This window comes from Sturnira hondurensis, unplaced genomic scaffold, assembly GCF_014824575.4.
Source record: "Sturnira hondurensis isolate 20B ecotype Veracruz unplaced genomic scaffold, ASM1482457v3 Scaffold0001221, whole genome shotgun sequence".
NCBI lineage: Eukaryota > Metazoa > Chordata > Mammalia > Chiroptera > Phyllostomidae > Sturnira > Sturnira hondurensis.
The window spans coordinates 4,545,122-4,564,724 of record NW_028073852.1 but is presented as its reverse complement, the minus strand read 5'-3'; the positions used below and the strand labels follow the sequence as shown (position 1 = coordinate 4,564,724).

General features: G+C 56.8%; 1 protein-coding gene across 2 annotated transcripts; it reads left to right on the top strand.

Annotated features, from left to right (window-relative positions):
- The first annotated feature begins 7,578 nt into the window (after positions 1-7,578).
- Positions 7,579-18,620, top strand: CDR2L (cerebellar degeneration related protein 2 like). Of its 2 annotated transcripts, XM_037065736.1 has the most exons (6): positions 7,579-7,835; positions 8,076-8,919; positions 13,999-14,111; positions 14,361-14,481; positions 15,040-15,204; positions 16,571-18,620. In XM_037065736.1, exons 2-6 carry the CDS (start codon positions 8,240-8,242, stop codon positions 17,448-17,450), a joined length of 1,959 nt encoding a protein of 652 aa, XP_036921631.1. In that variant the 5' UTR covers positions 7,579-7,835; positions 8,076-8,239; the 3' UTR covers positions 17,451-18,620. The 2 variants fall into 2 exon arrangements, with proteins under 2 accessions (XP_036921631.1, XP_036921640.1); XM_037065745.1 differs by lacking the exon at positions 7,579-7,835 and having other exon boundaries at positions 8,759-8,919; positions 14,361-14,509.
- Positions 18,621-19,603: the final 983 nt, after the last annotated feature.

Genomic DNA, 19,603 nt, shown 5'->3' with positions numbered 1-19,603 from the left:
GTCGGCCCCGCCTCCCCTCCAGCCCCGCCCCCGCCAGGCTCCGCCCCTAGTGGCTCCACCTCCAACACCTGCCACAAGCGGCGCAGTCCACTCTCCGCGTCCGGAGTCTCCCGCACGCCCCGCGTCTTTCTCAGCTCCACCCAATGCCTCTGCGCGCTCCCTTCTGCGTCCCAGCGTTGTCCCCGCTCCGTCTCTCCCAAATCCACCCAGCTGCAGGGCCCGCGATCCTCTCAGCCTCCCGTCCCCGCCCCCCTCCTCTACATTGGTCCCCACGCCATCACTGGACCCACACTTCCTCAGAGCCCTCTCCCCTGAGTTTCTTCCTCGCCAATCCCTATCCTCCGAGTCTTCGTTTTCTTCCAAGCATCTACTCCCTTGGTTCCCTTTTTCTGACCTGTCAAACCCACGTGTCCAGAGAGCCTTAGGCTCAGCCTCCTGCTCTGTGGAAGGCGGGATGACCCAGCGCCCCGGCTCTGGGAGAGCAGCGCTGGAGCCTGGTGAGCGCTAGGGGTCCTTTTGGCTCCCACAACCCCTTTCTGGCCGCCTGCCTCCCCTGGAAATTCTTTTAAGGCCATCTGTATGAACAAATGTGTCAAGGGACCATTAGCAACACTAATTAGCAACACTGTGTCGGGGGCGGGAGCACAGGGACTTAAGACAGGAGGCCTACCCCTTGTCAGTAATGACCTAGGGAGAGAGTCAAGGGAAGACTCAGCCATGGATCATCCCGTGTGTTTTTGGTAGAGGCAAAGTAGCAGTCATAGTAGGAGTAACAATCACGTGACAACATTGCTAACAACAAAAACCTACCCCTGAGGTATCTATTATCCGCATTTTACACATTTTCAGAAAACCGAGGCTTCCAAACATTTAAGCTATTTGCCCAAAGCGACACAACTGGTAAGGAACGAAGCCAAAATTTAAAAAATCCAACTCAGCCCCCCAAAAGGCTGGACTTTTTCAACAACATCATCTCGCATGCTGTGTCTGGAAGCTTCTGGAAATCATGGATGCTTCCAAAGGAGGTGACATTTAGCTTAAATAGGAATTCCACAGGCAAAAAAATGAGGGGTGTACCCTATAGGCAGCAAAGAGATGGAACAAAGGTAGAGTAGGACGGGCGTGGAAGTAGGAAGGAGAGGGCAGGGGGTCGACAGGTCCCTGAATCCGCAGACTGCACAGGAGAGCTCTGTCCTGGCCCTAGAGGTGTGTTTTCTCTGCCCTGGATGAAATTCTGGCCAGGCCTGGGGCTTTTTCATCACTCCCGAGATAATGAATGAATGGCACCTTTATTTGCCATTTCAAAAAAAAAACAAACCCAGTCCACTCTGCAAATCGCCCAATGCTAGTCCAGCCCAGAGTGACATTAAAAACTCTGAATCTCAGTCATTAGAGAGATACAAATTGAAACCACACCATGGTAACCATTATATACCTATTAGAGCAAGGGAGGGGAAAAAAACCCTGACATAACAAATCCTGGCTTGGATGGGGAGCATTCATATGTTGTTATAAAGCTAAGTATACAATTACTATATAATTCTGTAACTCCACTCATGCTATTTACCCAGGAGAAGCAAAGACAGATATTCACATGCACAAAAAATTATAATGCTGGTAGTAATTTCGTGCATCACCACCCGAAGGATGCAGGTGATGTTGGCGATGTGGAATCCTGATTGTAAATTTGGTGCATGTTCTAGGTACTGTTGCTGCCTCCTCCCACCAAATTTGACATAAAACAATAAACATTTATTGTAAATTCATTAGTCGGTAATTCAGGCAGGGCCCAGCTGAGGTGGCTTGTGTCTGCCCCACCACGTCCAGGGTCTCAGCTGGGAAGACTAGAATGGCTAAGGGAGGGGTTAACTCAGCACAGCTGGGTGCTGGAGCCACCTGGGGGCTTCACTCCCATCTCTGGCGTCTGGCGTCTTGGGAGGACTCAAAGCCTGGGCTCAGCTGGGGCCGAATCTGGAATCACCAACGTGGGTTTCCTGCGTCGCCTGGGCCTCTCAAAGCAAGGCCCTGGGCTCTGAGCATGAGTGTTCCAAAGGGTACAAAAGAGAGGGCACCTGAGAGAGAGAAAGAGAGGAGGAGAGGAAGAAGAAGCAGCAGCAGCTTCATGGCCATTTAGTAGCTAGCCTGGGAATAATAACATAGAGAGTCACTTCTGCCACACTCTACTGGTCAAAGCAATCACAAGTCCATTGGATTCCAGCAGAGGGGACCAATACCCCACCCCAAGGAAGAAGCATCAAAGAAGTTGGCAAAATGTTTAAAACTGCCACATTGTGGGTGACTCTGTTCTCCCCACCTCGTCCCTCCCAGCCCTGTCATGGTCTCCCACCTTTGTCTCTAAGTCTTCTCATCTCAGTACATGGCACCTCCCAGACAGTCAAGCCAAGAGTCAGCGTCACCCTTCACACCTCTCCTCTTGTCACCTATGTCCAACCCATCACCACGTCTTGCTGTTACTTCCCAAACAGGTATGTTTTCTACCTCCCTCACTTCTACTGACCACCCCCCTCGTCTCCCATCTGCAGCAGCCTCCGCCCCGCAGAACAGCAGGGAGTGGAGTGAAACGCAGCTCACGACACTCGCGACCGAAAGCACCTCAGAGCCCTTCATGGAAACAGTTTCTTCGGGGCTGCACAGTGCCCTGCGCTGCCCATCTGGTCCCCTCCCCCTAGAACCCTCGGGCTCCACACGCCGACCTTCCCAGGCTTCCTCACCACCCCTAAGCGCTTTCAGCCCAGGATCTCTGCACAGGCCACATCTTCTCTGCACATCTTCTGCCTGGGAGCCCCCTCCTCCCGCCGTTCCTGTGCCTGTTCCCCTGCTCATCCCTGGGGTCTTATCTTTAAAGCTGCTTCTCCTGACAGATTCCCCATCCCCAGCTGTTATTCCTGCCCCTAAAGCTTTACCCCCATTTAAAATATTTTCGTCTTTTTATTTGGTTTATTTATTTCACTCTTGCCTAGTGAAATGCGATATTCGTGTGAGCAGAGACGGGGTCTGTCTTGTTCCCTGCGGCCCTGGCAGCCAGCACTGGCACCCAGCCCTGGATCCGTGAGCGAAGATGACTCCCCGGCCGTCACAGGACATGCAGCCACTTCAGGTGTCCAAGTCAGTCCGTAGGACTGACACATTCACCGGCTGTTTTTCTCAGATCCGTATTTTAGTACTTTTGGGAGCCTTTCGGGTGGGGCAAGTCTGAGCGGAGGCAGAGAAGGAGGACGAAGGGCCAAGGGACGTGGTCGCGCCGCTGGCGTCAGAGCATTCACTTGTCATCCGCTGGGTGCTGCTACGTGCCTGGAGGACCGGTCCTGTGCAGGGTCCCATGCACCTGGTGAACCGGGCACGCAAGACACAGCGAGGCCTTCTCTGCAGGTCTCTTAGGCCCATGGCTCTGGCCTGGACTGGAAGCCTCACCTGCCCTGCACTAGAAAGGTAAGGTCCCTGAAGAGGCCTCCCCAGGAGCCCTGCCGGAAGAGGGGTAGCCACGGGTGACGAATAGATCCCCCAAGTAAAACATGTTATAGTAAAAATGACCCTAAAGGAAAACACTGACTGGTGTACACATGTGCCAGGCCCTGCTCTAAGCCCTTGGCCTGTGTTAGCTCACAGGCTCCTCCCAGCAGCCCCCCGAGGTGGCCCTGAAGGAGCAGAGTGGGGCCACGGGAGGACACTCAGCACACGCTTCCTAGAGGACAGGCCTGGGGCTCTAACTGCAGGGACTGAAGGAGGACTTAGGGAACGGAGGCACTTCCAGACTGCAGGGACTGTGAGAATCTGGTCTGGGACAGACCCAGATGATTTGGCGGGGGTGGGGTGGGGTGGGGGGGTGGACACGCCAGATGACCTCACTCATTCAAATGTGTTGCGCGCCTTACCCTGCCAGGCGCCGACCTCAGACTGCAGGACCGGCCAGATGGGGCTAGAGCGTTCAGTGCCGCGGGTGCCCGGCGCTGCGAAGTCTGAGAGCAGGGAGGGGGGCCGCTCAGTCTCGAGGGGTAGGGGCACTGGAAGGAGCTGTCCTGGTGCCGCCTGATCCCCTGACCTCAGCCCAAGATGCACAGTGTTGGGAGTGAGTGGGAAGCCCGAGGGCCCAAAGGCGCCACTGGGCATCCTGACCCTCCCCCAGCGTGACTCGCGTGACTGGGAGTGACCGAGACCCTCTAACGTCAGCACTGCCTGCGCCGTCATTTCCGGTGGGCTGGGCTTCGGAGTGGGCAGCGGTGACTGTGCCTGCGGGCTGTCGAATCGGGGTCCCTAGCAGACTCTGCCTGGAAGGCGTTTGCATCTTTGCATCCAGCTCCCAGCCTCCCCTGCCTAACCCCGCCCCTGCCCCCCGCCCCATCCGGGTTGAATCTGTGCTCTTGCCCACCTCTAGGATCTGGGATTGTGCTCCGGAGGGAGTTCCTGGGCTGGGGACTGGGGAAGTGCTCCTGGTCCCCCGAGGTGTGAAACCGACCCCAGGGGAACCCTACTGCCCGAGGCTTAGGAGACAGTGAGTCCACCAACGCGTCCCCTTGACACCGCAGACAAGGAATACCATGAAACAGGCCTTCCTGACACACAGATGAGGCACCAGGCCCTGGGGTTGCCCCCATCAGGTCGTGTGTAGGTCTCCGCCATCATCAGCACGCTCTATACTCCCTTTAGGGGAAAAGGCCTGAAGTGGACCCCAGGGCTTTTGGGCTGGTAGCTCAGGAAGGCAAAAGGAACTTCCTTCCTCAAAGGCAGATCTGACTTTCCTCCTCATGCAATAAATAGTCTGGGATATATTAAGTCTGCCCCAGAGATACAAAGGGTGACCCCCTCCCTGGGCCAGGAGCCTGGGGTTCCCATGAACCATCAAACTGGGCGAAGGGCCAGGCAAAGGCCCCGTGTGCAGCAGGAAGCCCTTCCCCTAGCTGCCTGCAGCTCTCTGAGGCACCTGGGCCTACACCCGCTGCCCCCACGGAAGCAGTTGGGGGGGGCACTCCACCACCCTGGCAGAGTCGCTGGCCCAGCTGCAGCCAGCCCCCACCCCACGCCAACCTCACAGGACCTAGGGACCCAGGGGAGTCCAGCCTGAATCCCCCTGCCTAGTACTTGGGCGGCAGTGAGAATCCAGCCTTTAGGACACGTTTGTCCCTGCCAGGCAACACTCCTGGACTGGGGCTCAGGGAGGGAGGTTACAGGAAAGGAGAATATTCTGGAAGAGCCATGCCAAGGGCATAGTCAGTGCAGTAAAGGCCAAAGGCTGAGAGATGACCCAGCAGCTGGGTGTTTTCAAACCTCATCGGTGAAAATAGCCTTAGCTCCAGGGGCTAGAGGTGAATCTCCAGGTTGGGGACTGCCTTTCATTACCCTGGCAAGAGGGGGGGTGGGGGGCCTGCCCTGGCTGGTGTAGCTCAGTGGATTGAGTGTGAGCTGTGAACCAAAGGGTTGCCGGTTCGATTCCCAGTCAGGGCACATGCCTGTGCTGCAGGCCAGGTAGGTCCCCAGTAGGGGGCACTTGAGAGCCCACCACATAGATGTTTCTCTCCCTCTCTTCCACTCTTTCCCTCTGTCTAAAAATAAATAAATAAAGCCTTGAAAAAGTTCACAGAAAAATTAAAATGTAAGGTAGAAAATAAAAATAATAATAAAATATTTAAAAAGAGGGGGGCCCTGCTAGCATCCTCACTGCCAAGGCCAAGGCCCTCAGCCCTCTGCCCCTGCTTTTCCTCTGGGGCTTCCTATGCTCCCCAGGGGCAGCCCTGGCTCCTGTAGTTACATTTCCACAGAGCTGCTGACTGAAGAAATGAACAAGTGCAGAGGGAACTTGGTGGGCTTGGGGTTCTGGCCAGATTCCTCTGGAACTCAGCACCCCCAACCTGGTTGTCATGAGACTCATTTTGTCCCCATCTCAATAAATGACATCACCACCGCCCTGTTACCCAGAAGTCTCAGTGGTCTCCCCGATTCTTTAGTCATCTGAGCATCTTGATGTTACACACAGAACGTTTTCCATCTCGCTGCATGCCCACCGCCACCAACTTTGTCCATCCCACCGCCACCTCCCTTTAGACCATTGAGAAAACTGCACCCTCGTCTTCTTGGTTTACTTTTAACTGTTTCACTAAAGTATAACATATTCAGAAAAGTGTACACAGCATAAGTGTGCACATCAATGATTTTCACTACTGAACACACCTGTGTAAACAGCACCAAGGTGAAGAAATGAAACACTCCCTGCACTTCAGAGTTCCCCACGTGACTCCCCAAGGTCGAACTCTCCCAACTAGATTCCTTTTTGCCTGTTATAAACTTTCTGTAAATGGAATCATGATTCCCCCAAGGTGTCCACCTCCCAATCTCAGAATCTTTGAATCTGTTACATTACACGGCAAAAGGAACTTTACAGATGTGATTACGTGGAGGACTTTGAGTTGGGGGAATTCTGCTGGATCATTATCCAGGAGGGCCCAATGTAATCCTGAATGTCTTTTTGTTTTAAAGATTTATTTATTTACTTACTTATTTTAGGGAGACAAGGAGGGACAAAAAGGGAAAGAAACACCAATATGTGAGAGGTACATCAATCAGTTGCCTCTCAACCAGGAACCTGGCCTGCAACCCAGGCCTGTGCCCTGACTGGGAACCAAGCCGGCGACCTTTTGGCCATCGCTCAATCCACTGAGCCACACCAGCCAGGGCCCCGGATGTCTTTAAAAGTGGAAGCGAGTCAGAAGAGGTCAGTGTGGTGCAGTGTAAGAAGGACTCAACCGGCTGTTGATGCTTTGAAGACGGAGGAAGGGAGAGATGAGCCGAGGAATGTGGGAAGACTCTAAAAGGCGAAACAGGCAGGGGAACAGACTGTCCTGGAGCCTCCAGAGGGAACTCAGCCTTGCGGGCACCTCGATTTCAGCCACTGAGCCCATGTCAGACTTCTAACGTAGGGCACTGTAAGATAACAAATTTGTGTTGTTTCAAGACATGAAATTTGGGGTATTTGTCACAGAAACAGTAGTAAATACAAGTACTTACTCTTTGAGTCTGGTGTCTTTCCCTCAACATTTTATCTGTACTCTATAATACTCCATTGCATGAGTATACCATTTTATTCACCTACTGACGGGCAGTTGGGTTGTTTCTAGTTCACAGTAGTACTATGAACAGCACCACTGTAAACGTTTGTGTACCTGTCTTTCGGCCACATATGTACGTATTTCTGTTGCACATAGAGAGGAACAGAATTGCTGGGTTACTGGGTGTGCATTTATAGCGGATGCTGTGATGTGTCACCCAGACTTTCCCTCAGGACCGAAGGCCCTGCTCTCCCAGCGGCTGGACACTGTCACGCTCTCTGAGAAGAGAGAGACTGGGAAGAGCTCCTCTGCCCAGTGTCAGGCCACTTCCCAGCCGCAGCCGCATCCATCCGTGACTGGTTGTGTGTGTACTGAGGCGAGGGGGTGGTGAGTATGAAGACCGCTCCCCACTGCCATTTGGAACAACTTTGATGGCTCATCCCAGATTCAGAGCTTTCCGGAAACCAAGGGAGGCTTTGTTGAGGCCATGTCTTAGCCCAATGTTTCCTTCTTTCGACCCTGCTTCCTTCTCTCTTCCTACAGGTTTTGATTCTTCTAAAGAAGCTGAACACCTTCTCACATGTTTATGGGGCCATTGGGGTCACTTGTGAAATTCCTAGTCAAGTCTTTTACCCATTTTTGCAGTGAATTGTCTTTCTTTTTCTTGTGGCTTGCAGGTGTTCTTTCTGTACTCCGGATACAAGTCCTTAGTTGGATGCATTTGCCACATATTTTCAGTTGAACATACTCAGGGTACTTCAACAGTCACAGCACATAGTGGGTCCTAATAACATGACTGTTGAATTACGTGTTGAATTACATGAACGCTTGAGTCTGAAAACTCCCTTAAGGAAAGAATGCCTGGAGAGGTAAAACCATACTTGATTTTACTGGGTGTAATTGAATATAGGGTATGGATCCCACTCCTGGACTGAGGTTTCTGGCCACAGGCATTTAAACACTCAACTTCTTAAAAGTAAATGTGAATGAACATTGAGTCAGAGTGTCTGTCCACAGAAGGTATGAAGGGGCTAGCCTGTTCTAGGCATTGAGGAGCCAACTGTGAACAAAATATAAGATTCCTGCTTTCAGGAGACCCAAAGGGAGAGAAACACAACAACAGGCAAACAAAATAAAATAATTTCACACACTGAGTGAGCCCTAAAGTGAAGGAGGTCATCATGGAGGGAAGGGGTGTGTTGATCCAGAAGAAGCCAAACCAGGGAATTAGGGAGATCCCGCCCTCGGCCCCGCCTCTATCTTTGCATACATCTTCTGATTGGCCGCCGGTGTCTAGCCCCACCCCGCGGAGCGGGCTGTTGGGGAAGCGCTGGGCGGTTGGGGAAACGCCGGGCGAACCCTGCCGGGATGCGGTCGCTGCTCCGGGTGTCGCCGGGCGGGCCGGGGGCAGCGCGGGCCGGAGCTGGGCGAGGGGAGTCCGCCGTGGCCCACGCGTACTCTTAGCGCCCCAGACCTGCCGGGGGGCCCGGGCCCTTCTCGTCGTGGAACCTCCCGCTGTCCCCTCCCCTCCACCCTTTGTGCCGCCGCCGCTGTGTGCGCCAGGCTCCGCAGGACCCCGGCCGGGCCAGAACGCCGCGGCGAGTCAGCCTCGTGCGGCCGCCGGGGTAGCGGCCGATGGCGAAGGGGCGCAGCGCGGGCTGGGGCGCTGCAGCCGGAGTCCGCGACGCGGGAGACCCGGCCCGCCTCCGCCGCATTGTCCCGCGCCCCGCACCCGGGCTCTGATCCGCGCCGCCGCAGCGCCTGCCCGCCGCCCGCGGGGCCATGCGGAGGGCCGCGGGGATGGAGGACTTTTCCACAGAGGAAGAGGAGCCCTGGTACGACCAGCAGGACCTGGAGCAGGGTGAGCACCGAGGAGGGGGCAGGAAAGCGAAGTGCGCCCCGCGACCCCTGTCTGCTACTCCATTGTTGGGCGGTGTCAACCCCGGGAGGGCTGGGCTGGACCCCGCGAGCCGGACTCCGAGGGGTGATGTGTGTGGAGAATGGGAAGGTAGAGAGAAGGGGCGTGCTGCCCGGGAAGACCCGGACCGGGCCCGCGGAGACCTGCAAAAGTCGGGGGACCGCTATTCCTCTTTCCCGAAGGACAGGGGCGTGCATACGTGTTCACCCAGCTCGCCCACCCCAACTTAGAGGCAGGAGCTGCCCAGGGGCCCCTGATGCTGTCGGGAGACCTAGGTCATCACTGGAAGTCTTTGGAGGCCGGGAGGTGGCTCCTTGGTTGTTTTCCTGGGAGGGGTGGAGTGTATGGCGGGGGAGGGGGAGACTTATCCCAAATCCAGCGACACCCTTCCTTCCCTACCAGAATTCCTGAGCCCTAACACTCCCAGAAAGTTTCCCCAGCTCCCGTCCCCTCACCCAGGGAGGGACTGGAGCTGCAGGGACCCTGCCAGGGGAGAAGCGCAGATCTGGAGTCATCAATCTGCCTTCCTGAGGGAGGGGATCCCATGGTCCTTTCCCTCTGGCCCCCTCACAAACTGCTTATGTGGAGAGGGTCAGGTTTGGGAATTCTGAGCAAGGGCTCAGCTTAGAACCCGAGTAAAGAGGGAGCCACCCCCCCCCTCCATCTGAGGGCAGAGAGGGTGAGTAGAAGTGGGTTAGAAGCTGGTGATGAGGTGGCCAAAGTGACATCACTCCCAGTGGGGGGCGGGCTGTTTAGGACAGGAAGCAGAAGGAGGCCTAAGAGGGTCAGGGCCAAGGCCCACAAGAGAAGACTCAAATCCGCACTATCCTCCCCAAGAGCGTCTCATTCTTGAATGGTCAGGGCTGGAGGGGTGTCCTGGAGAAGTGATCACTGTCCCCCGCAAGTGCACAGGTGTGGACCCGAGACTGGTTCAGTGTGTTGCTGCTCTGGGGCTCCAGCCATGGCCCCCAAAGCCTGGCTTTGCCCCCTTGGGAAGCGTCTACCTAGATTCCTGAGCCTTTGTTTCCTGGCTCTGACCCACATCCCGGTGTGGCCAGATTTGCTGGCAGATGAGGCTCACTCCTTGTGCTCCAGAATGTGGGGAAACCAGAGGCTCGAGTGGGGGACTGGGGGTGCTGGACCATCCCCTGCCGTACTCTATGCCTGGAGTCTACCCTCAGCTACCCTGCCTGGAGTGAGATGCGCAACACTGGCTGCGACCACCCTTCCCCAAACCTGGGCACTACCCCCACCCCCTAATTTTGCCTCTGACAAATACCTATCAGACTCCACCTAAGTGCCAGACACTATCCTGGGCACCGGGCATAGTCCCAGCCCTGGTCCACTAAGCGGACCTGGACAAGTAGAGGTGGGCCTGTGATTGAGTGTAGGTGATGCAGAGAGAGGGCTTCGTGGAAGAGGCAGGCCCAGAAGGAAATACTGGAAGCTGAGTGCCTGGGAAATGGCCTCCGGGAGACAGATGCCGATTTGTTGCTGTCTCATTTCATTCTGCACCCTTAACCACATCTCCGGAAGTCTCCAGCCCTGTGCCGGCCCAGATGTGGGAGGAAGGAGCCAAGGAGCAGCAGTGGGAGGTGCCCTGCTCCCAGAGAGGGAGGGGTGTCCAGACTCCCGGGGCTGGGCTGTGTGCCCACTGTGGGCCAGGGTGGGGGTGGGCCCAGCCGGCTCCCTGCTCTGGCCTGGCTGGCCCACGGTGGTCAGCCTCCCTCAGACTCCCCTCGCAGCCACCAGAAATGAGGCAGTCTCAGAAGGCACTGGAGCTGTCCACCGAAAACCGAATGTCTGCAGTGGGGCGTGTGCTGAGCCTGGGGAGTGATCTCAGCCCTTGGCGGACACCACGTCCCAGCAGGGGAGGTAGAAAGGAGATCAAACTAGCAACCAAGGTAGAGCCACGGGGGTGCTGCAGCAGGCACATGCGTAAGGGTTCCCACAGAGGCCCCTCTGAGCTGCGAGCCGAAAAGGCGCTCCCTGGGCAGAGGAAGGCAGGCAGGCGTTCTAGTGGTAGGGGACGCTTGTACAAGGCATGGAGCAACGTGGGAAGACCACGTGTGGCTGGAAAGTAGGACTTCGATAGAGTGTGAGCTGGGGTGGGAGGAAGTCCCAGGCAAAGGTGCTGCGGCACCATCCCTGGGGCGGGGTGAGCTGGACGGTGGCGGTGGCGTGAGTGTTCTCCAAAGCCCAGCCACATTGGGGATCAGGTGCCTGTCGCGTCGTCCTTCCCTGTACCCAGTTCCCCAAGTCTCTGCCCAGCTGCTCCCTCCGTGCCTCTGAGTGGCCCAGGAAGCGGCTTGCCCAGCCAGCCTGGTCCCCCAACCCCATTACAGCGGGTCCTGACTTCACTTCCCGAAACTTGGCCATCAAGACCCCATTTGACTTTCTGATGCCGTTCCATCCCAATAGCAGGGTCCTCAGTGCTTCGCTGTGTTCCCTCCGCCCACTGCCACAGCACCTCTAAAAATAGAAAGTGCCATTAATTATTAAGCACTGGTACTCTTCCTCTTCCTGCCTGCCTCCCCATCTTGGACCAGGCTTGGCAGGCCCTGTGGGTACCACTTCCCAGGCTGAGAGATGGTTGCTGAGTCAGAGATTTGAAGTCCTGGGCACCTGACCTTGAGCCTGAGCCTCAGAAGAGAGCTCTGGCTCGGCAAGGGGAGGAGGCAACTGGACCCCAATTCTGTGGACCCAGAATTCACGCCTTGTAGGCTGTGAGCTGGTCAGCCTCAGCCCTGCTAGGTCTCCTCCCTCCCCTCACCCCTGATCTTTGTCTCTCCTTCCCTGTGCCTGTTCCCTGTCCCATTTCCCGCCTCCCTGCTTCGGAGTCTGTGGGGCCCCACAGCCAATGGGATTTCAGCATTTCTTTTCAAAGACACCCTGTGCCTCCCAGTTATGCTCTCTCAGGCCTCTGGGGCATTGCTCCTGGGCAGCACTTCAGGTGATTGGGCAGGGGGAGAACTGCTGAATCCTGCTGCAGGAGACCCCAAAATTTCCCAGTCCAGGAAGGGGAGGTGCTGGTAGTCTCAGTGCTTTCCCTGACTCCATCCAGTGATCTGGTTGTGACAGGCTGTTCACCCCTCTGGCTTCTAGCTCACCCCATGTCCCATTCCCAGGCCGCCCTTCTGCTCTGCTCCACGGGGAGCTGCACCCTCCCTGGAGCCCTCAGTTTGCCGGTGTCCCTTCCCCAGCACTTGACTCTACTCAGTCCCCAGCTGCACAGCTTCCATACCTCCCTGGTGACCCCTCCTGGCAGCTCTGACCAGCTTCGCTGGCACTGTGATCAAGTTTCCCTGAGACCGACCCTGAGATTCTCCCCGCCCCCAAGAGCTTCCTTTGTGTTCCCTTCTTCCCCATTCCTGAATCACTAGGAGGCCCAGCTCCCAGTCGCTGCTGTCTGAGGGCCAGGTCCCTGGTTTATAGTGTGACTTCAGGAATGCCCCAGCCCCCTGCCCTAGGAATGCTCGTGGCTCAGGGAGGGGGACCAGCAGGAAGTGCTGTGCTCACAACCATTCCTCGCTCCGCCCCTGAGCCATGGCCTTGGGCTCTAAATTACGCTGCCAGGGATCCACACAGGGCCACCCGCAGGGCCTGGTCCCTGACACCAAGGCCGGTGACATCAGTAGCAATGGCTCCTTCACAGACCACCTGACAGTTCCCAGGGGAGAAGATGATGAGTGTGGTCCTAGAGGTGGTTTCGCTGGGCTCCTAATTTTCCACTGAGCTCTCAGCATAAGACAGGGCTGCAGATCCACAACTCTAACATCGAACTTCACACTTTGTAGACTTGCCAAACATATAGTTCATAAATGTACACCGCACGTGCCCTCATTCCCCGTCTGGGTGGGTGTCAGGTAGCTAGTTTTTCTCGGCAGCATCATCAGGTTAATCGTTCGAGACTGAAGGTTCTTATCTGTGATTTGTACAAACTAGTATTTTGTGCAGTGGCTCAGATGGGTGTTCAGGGCAGTGGTTGTGTTCGTCCAGGCTGTTATTGTTCCTGCAGCCTTGCTCTGGGAGAGCATCTTTGCACTCCTCAACCAGGGAGCTCCTCTGGGTGACGCGTGGACACAGGGCTCCCTACCCCCACTTAGGTCCTGCCTGGAGGCTGCACTCCAGCTGTTTTGGAACCTCATGCCCTGTGTGGAAGCAGACCCTGGTTTGTTTCCCAGGGAAGGGAGGTTTCCGAGAAGGGCACAGGTCAGGAGGGCCCAGTGCTCCTGGAGGCCAGGGCGAGGAGACCTGAACTCTTTCAGCCTGGCTCTAACCCAGCTGGCGACCTTGAGCAAGTCATTCTTCCCGTTCTGGCCTGTCATCCACAGAATAAGGAGATTGAGCCTAAGAGCTCTGAAGCCTCATCCAGTTCCGATACCCAGCAGGCCCCTTGCCCCTCCACCTCTCAGTGAGCTCCTAGTCACCCCTCCCAAACGCTGCCTTTTGTCTGAGCCTCTTGCTGTGCCTGGGACAAAGAGTCTCCCTTACTCCTTATCCAGGGCACTTGGCACCTAGGTCTTATCATTCTTTCAAAACAGATTTATATACCTGCTCTGTGCCAGGTACTGTTCTGGGTCCTGGGGATATCAGTGAAGGAGACAGGCAAAATCCTGCCCTGTGAGCTTACAATTAGTCAGGGGGGAGACAAAAAGATAAATAAGCAAATTGTTTGGTAAGTTAGATGGTGATTTCTGCTAAAGAGAAAAAATTAAGCCAGGGAGGAATGCGGAATGGGGGAGAGTGCAATTTTAAAGCCGTGGCTGGGGAAAGGCCTCCTGGAGAAAGCGACATTTAAGCACAGACTTGAAGGCTGAGAGCGATGAGCCCTGAGAGTGTCCCAGGGGAGTGCATTCCAGGCAGAAGCCACAGCCAGTGCAGAGGGCAGCCCCTGTGTCCTGGTCGTCTTGGGATCCCTGAGTCCCAGCTCAGAATGAATACTCAGAGCATGAATGGGCGTCCTCTGGCTTCCTCCTCACACTGCTCATTGTTTCCCCTGCCCTCCACCCCTTCTCCCAGACTTGCACTTGGCCGCGGAGCTGGGGAAGACGCTGCTGGAGAGGAACAAGGAGCTGGAGGAGTCCTTGCAGCACATGTATGCCACCAACGAGGAGCAGGTGCAGGAGATCGAGGTGAGGGCCTCAGGCCCTACACTCAGACCCCCCTCCCCCACCTAAGTCACCTCTGTGCAGCTTAGGAAAAGACACAGCTCACACGACCATCCCAGGCAGTCCTGCCCCATGGCCTTTTCCCCCATTCTGTGGCGTATGAATGCCTCCAAGCGAACCTGTTCCTGGAAGTGGGTGGAGGGCCCAGGCGGAGGCATTTTCCCTCACCCTGTTCCAAAAAGTTAGTCACCCTCCCTCCCCTACAAACCCCAGTACCTGACCAAACAGCTGGACACACTGCGGCACGTGAACGAGCAGCACGCCAAAGTGTACGAGCAGCTGGACCTGACAGCCCGGGACCTGGAGCTGACCAACCAGAAGCTGGTGCAGGAGAGTAAGGCCGCCCAGCAGAAGATCCATGGGTGAGGGCCGGGGATGAGTTCGGGGCCCAGGACTGGGTGTGCACATGGTGGATGGACTGGTGGGCGTGACTGCTGCTCCTTCTCCCAGAAGCCCAGGATGGGAACCTGGGGTAGTAGTGAGTTTGTCCTTGTAGATTTGGGGTGGTTTAACATTTGGGCCATAATCATGTAAGCAGCAACTATGCACCAGGCTCTGTCCGGGTGCCCAGGATGCAGTGATGGGGATCCAGAGACACTGACCCACTCTGGGAGTTCACAGCCCGAGAGGGAAGGCAGGCATGTGGATACCTAATTGCAATGCAGCGGGATGTGTGAAAGAAGGTGTACGAGGAGCTGAGGTAGTACAGAGGAGAAATGGTCAGCACGTGGCCTGGGAGGCATGGGAGAAGGGTGGGCACCTCAGCACCAGGCAGCACGGCTCAAGGTTGCCCATCTGTCCCCGACCCCATGTCCCTCCAGGGCTACAGTGAGGAGGGCTGGCCCTGTCCCCTGAAAGTTCCCCCCATGCGTGTCCCCCACCCAACCCTCAGGCTGACGGAGACCATCGAGCGTCTGCAGGCCCAGGTAGAGGAGCTGCAGGCCCAGGTGGAGCAGCTTCGGGGCCTGGAGCAGCTGAGACTGCGCCGGGAGAAGCGGGAACGCAGACGCACCATCCACACCTTCCCCTGCCTCAAGGAGCTGTGCACCAGCCCCCGGTAGGTGAGGGTGCCCCTTGTGGGTAGAGGACCCAGACCCTGGATGGCATCTCCAAACACCCAGGACTGCCAGCCGGGGGAGCAAGGAGAGGGTGGGCACCGGGCAGCAGGTGAGAGAGCAGGAGTTGGTGCGCTGCCCAGGCTGTTGGTGAGGCTGGCCCTGTTGCTAACGACAGTCAGCAGCTGCTGTTTACCGAGCACTGGCCATGTGCCCACAACTCCGCTAAGTGGCTTAATAATCGTGGCAGGACCCTGAGGTGTGTTTTACTGCGCTCACTGTGCAGATGACAAAGTGAGCCCCACAGGCTTTGTGTCTTTCCAAGGTCCCCTGGTTAGTAAGCCAGAGCTCTAGCCCGGGAGGGGTCAGCCACTGCCCCTTTCAGCCCTCGTTCGTTACCCATCAATGGGATGACTTCTTAATGGAAGAATACATGTGGTCTATTTGGGGGGGGGTTCTTAAATCATGAGCTTTTATTTTTTTACAGTAAGTTATTGGGGTGATGTTGGCTAATAAGATCACGTAGGTTTTGAGTGCACATTTCTAGGATGCATGATCCGTGTGTCGCATTCTGTGCCACCAGCGAAGTCAGAGCATCTTCCGTTGGCATGTATCTGGCCTCCTTTACCTCTCCCCACCCCTCCCCCCAGTAACTATCACATGGCTGTTGGTATGTTCCTGTTGGGACATACTGTTATGTCCCTTATATGAGTGAAATCTAGAATTCTTAGCTTTTTCTGACAGACTCACTTCCTTACCATAGTATTCCCAAGGTCCATCCGTGTTGTCGCAAATGGCAGTATTTCATCTTTTGTGGCTGAGTGGTTCTTCACTGTGTCCATGTTCCCCATCTCTATCCAATTCTGATGTTTCAGTAAGGGTCCTAGCAAGAGGCAGTGCCTCCCACAGAGTAATCGAGGGGCAGTTAATAAAGAGGTGTGGTCAGGTATAGGAAAATACACAGTGTCCTGGGGGACACTGTAGAGCCCCGGGCTTGTCATAGTGAGGAGGTGTTACCATCCCTTGGCCCAAGAGGGCGGGGGCAGCAGGGTGCCGGCAGCCCAGAAGCAAGGGCGGATGCTGCACTGAGCCGGAAGGAGCCTGGGGAAGGCACCCCCACGGCCTGTGGCTCCTCCCATTCTTGGATCCCTTGCCCCGAGCCCCCACTGACTGGGCTCAGGCAGCCTGGCTGAAGCAGTCTGTTGGCGTCAGCCTCCCAGGGCAGAGGGAGAAGGGCCTGGAGTGGATCGAGAGGGACAAACAATATGCAGCCCAGGGGACTAGAAAGTTGTAAGCGTTCCGTGCTGGGCTCCCGGGCCTTGCCCACAGCCAAAGCCCTCTGCCCACCTGCCCCTCCCCCTCTCCCAGGTGCGAGGATGCCTTCCGCCTACACAGTTCCTCGCTGGAGCTGGGCCCTAGGCCCCTGGAGCAGGAGAACGAGCGTCTGCAGACCTTGGTGGGGGTCCTGCGCTCCCAGGTGAGCCAGGAGCGGCAGCGCAAGGAGCGGGCGGAGCGCGAGTTCGCGGCCGTGCTCCAGGAGTACTCGGAGCTGGAGCAGCAGCTGTGCGAGATGGAGGGCTGCCGCCTCCGCGTGCAGGAGCTGGAGGCCGAGCTGCTGGAGCTGCAGCAGATGAAGCAGGCGAAGACCTACCTGCTGGGCCAGGAGGATCACCTGGCCGCGGCCCTACTGGCACCCCTCACCCAGGCCCCTGAGGCTGATGACCCCCAGCCAGGCAGTGGGGATGAGTTCAGCGCCCAGGATGGTGTCTCCTCCCCAGGCCACTCTGTGCGCAAAAGCTGCAGCGACACGGCGCTCAACGCCATCGTGGCCAGAGACCCAGCCAGCCGGCACGCGGGCAACCTCACGCTACATGCCAACAGCGTGCGCAAGCGGGGCATGTCCATCCTGCGGGAGGTGGACGAGCAGTACCACGCGCTGCTCGAGAAGTATGAGGAGCTGCTGAGCAAGTGCCGGCAGCACCGGGCCGGGGTGCGGCATGCTGGCGTGCAGACCTCGCGGCCCATCTCCCGGGACAGCTCGTGGAGGGACCTGCGGGGCGGTGAGGAGGGCCAGGGGGAGGCCAGGGCTGCGGAGAAGAGCCTGAGCCAGCACGTGGAGGCCGTGGACAAGCGGCTGGAGCAGAGCCAGCCTGAGTACAAGGCGCTCTTCCAGGAGATCTTCTCCAGAATCCAGAAGACCAAGGCCGACATCAACGCCACCAAGGTCAAGACCCACAGCAGCAAGTGACCCTCAGGGTCCCCCCCAGGGTAAGGCCACGGGTGCCTCATGCCTGGGCTGCGCTGCCTCTGGTGAATGAGGGAGCCTTTTTGTGGCACTATAACCTAGTGGGGGCCACTCTCCAATCCAGGGAGCCAGTGGGGGACCCAGCTTGTCCTCTGCTGATGTGGGAGATGGTCAACATGTTAACAGCCTGGCCCCCCAGGACCCTCCATGACCCCATTTCAGCCCAAGGCACAGCTACGAGTTACAAAGCCAAACAGCCCCGCTTCCCTTCCCCAGCTTTCTGACCCCAGACTCGTCGCCAGGCTTCTGAGAGCCGTTCTGGACAAGTTGGCTTTTTTCTTTTCTTTTTTTCGAAGTTCAGTTTCTTTTTTTTCTTTCTTTTTGAGAAGTTTGCCATGTAAGGTTCCCCTGACCCCTTGCCACAACTGGAAACACTTGAAGGGGGACCCCAGAGCCAGCTGTGGCAGGTTCCTGGGGTTTCCTGGACCACCCACTGCTTTTCCCCAGGTGTGATACACTGTCATTCCCCAAGCGCCAGCTGTCCCACCCCCAGGGTCCTAACCAGGTCAGAGATGGCCCCGGCCATGCAGAGCAGAACACCTCAGCCTGAGCTCAGGGTCCCCTACACAGGCCCTGGTGAGGGCGGCCTTCTCCCTGGAGACCCTCAGCCCACTGCAGATCAGTAGCCAATCCGAGGAGCCCAACAGAGAGCCCCTCAGCAGCCATACACGAGCCGTGCGCCATGCCCTCAGAGCCAGCCTCCTTGGGTTCCAGCCCTGGAAATACCTTCTGGGCATTAAGCCTTCCAGCGGTCTGGGCGGTGGGGACCCCCATCTCTGCACGCCACCTGCAACTCATCAAGTCTGGCCTTGCCTGCCCCCACCTCAGGGACCATAACGCGTCTCATTCACTCCCATGCTGCCCACATGCTGACCTCACCATAGGTCACACGTGCTGCTCCCACAATGTGCCGGGCATGTGCCACAAGCCCGTGGTCCCAGCTTCCGCCCCTGCCCCCCTTCACTGGGGATGGCCCAAGACTCCCCACTCTGAACAGTATTAAAATGGGACCTGCAAGGAGAGCACGTCTCCTTCCTCTCATAAAATGCCTGCTCTTAACCTCCTGCCTTTGTGGGGGGCTCTCGAGGACCCAGCTGGGGTTCAACCAATTGTGAAGGCTTCAGAAAATCCAGCTTCAACTAGGAGATGCCAAGTCCCCAGCGTGCCCTGAGCAATGCTTCAGGGCTCCCAGTTTCTGCTGCCCACCCACCCCGAGACCCAAGAAATCAGAGCAGCCAGACAGCCCAGTGAAGGCGGTGGCCCTGGCCTCTGTGCCGGGAGCCCGGGCACCTTCATGCCTTACTCGTTTCTAAGGGGTAAAGGGATTTTCTTAATACGCACGCCTGACCTCCCCAGAGGTGCCAACTTGCTCTCCGGGCAGCACTGTGATGAGAGCTGTTGGCTGGTCCTTCGGCCACACATCTTGGAACCCTTTGTCCTCTGGAGCCAGGCGGCTCCCAGCCCCCCACGTGTGTCTGTCATCTAGGGTGGAGGGGGTGGGGTGCACTGGGTGGGGGAGGGGCTCCTGCCTGTTCGTTTCCCAGATCTGTAGCAGCCGACCAGCATCACCTTTGATGTACACACGAGAGAAATATATTTACAAATGCTTTATTCTCTTCTTTAATAAAAAAAAATGCACCAGTATTCTAAAAGCAGAAATGGCCTCAGAGCCATGGTCCTATCTGTGCATCTCACAGGTCCACCTCCCATCGCACAGCTCTGAGGAGAGGACTTCCTGAACCTCACTCCCCCAGGCCCCCTGGCCCCCCGCGATTGGCACCCACTGAGCTGAACTGTGGGTCTCAGAAGCTGTTTACTGAGCACCAGCCCCGAAGGCGGTGTTGCCTTGCAGGGCGCCCCACACTGGGTGGACCCTCCTTGCTGGACAGATTTTGCAGTTGCCTCCCAAGCCACACCTGCCAACAGCTGCAACTTCAGAAGTCAAAGAAGGCACTCCTGAATCTTTGGGGCTCAGTGTCTCCCTGCCTTCTCCACATGCCCACTTCCACACAGAAAAATCAGCAGACTCTGGACCCCATTCCCACAAGGAAGAGCTTCCAAAATCTTCTGGAGGTCGGCTCAGGGACCTCTCCCCA

Bases quoted from the DNA above. Each gene is read 5' to 3' on its own strand.
- CDR2L (XM_037065736.1), top strand. From the start codon at position 8,240: ATGGAGGGAAGGGGTGTGTTGATCCAGAAGAAGCCAAACCAGGGAATT. The intron at 8,920-13,998 runs GTGAGCACCGAG...CCCTTCTCCCAG, and splicing joins CCAGCAGGACCTGGAGCAGG to ACTTGCACTTGGCCGCGGAG. The intron at 14,112-14,360 runs GTGAGGGCCTCA...TACAAACCCCAG, and splicing joins AGCAGGTGCAGGAGATCGAG to TACCTGACCAAACAGCTGGA.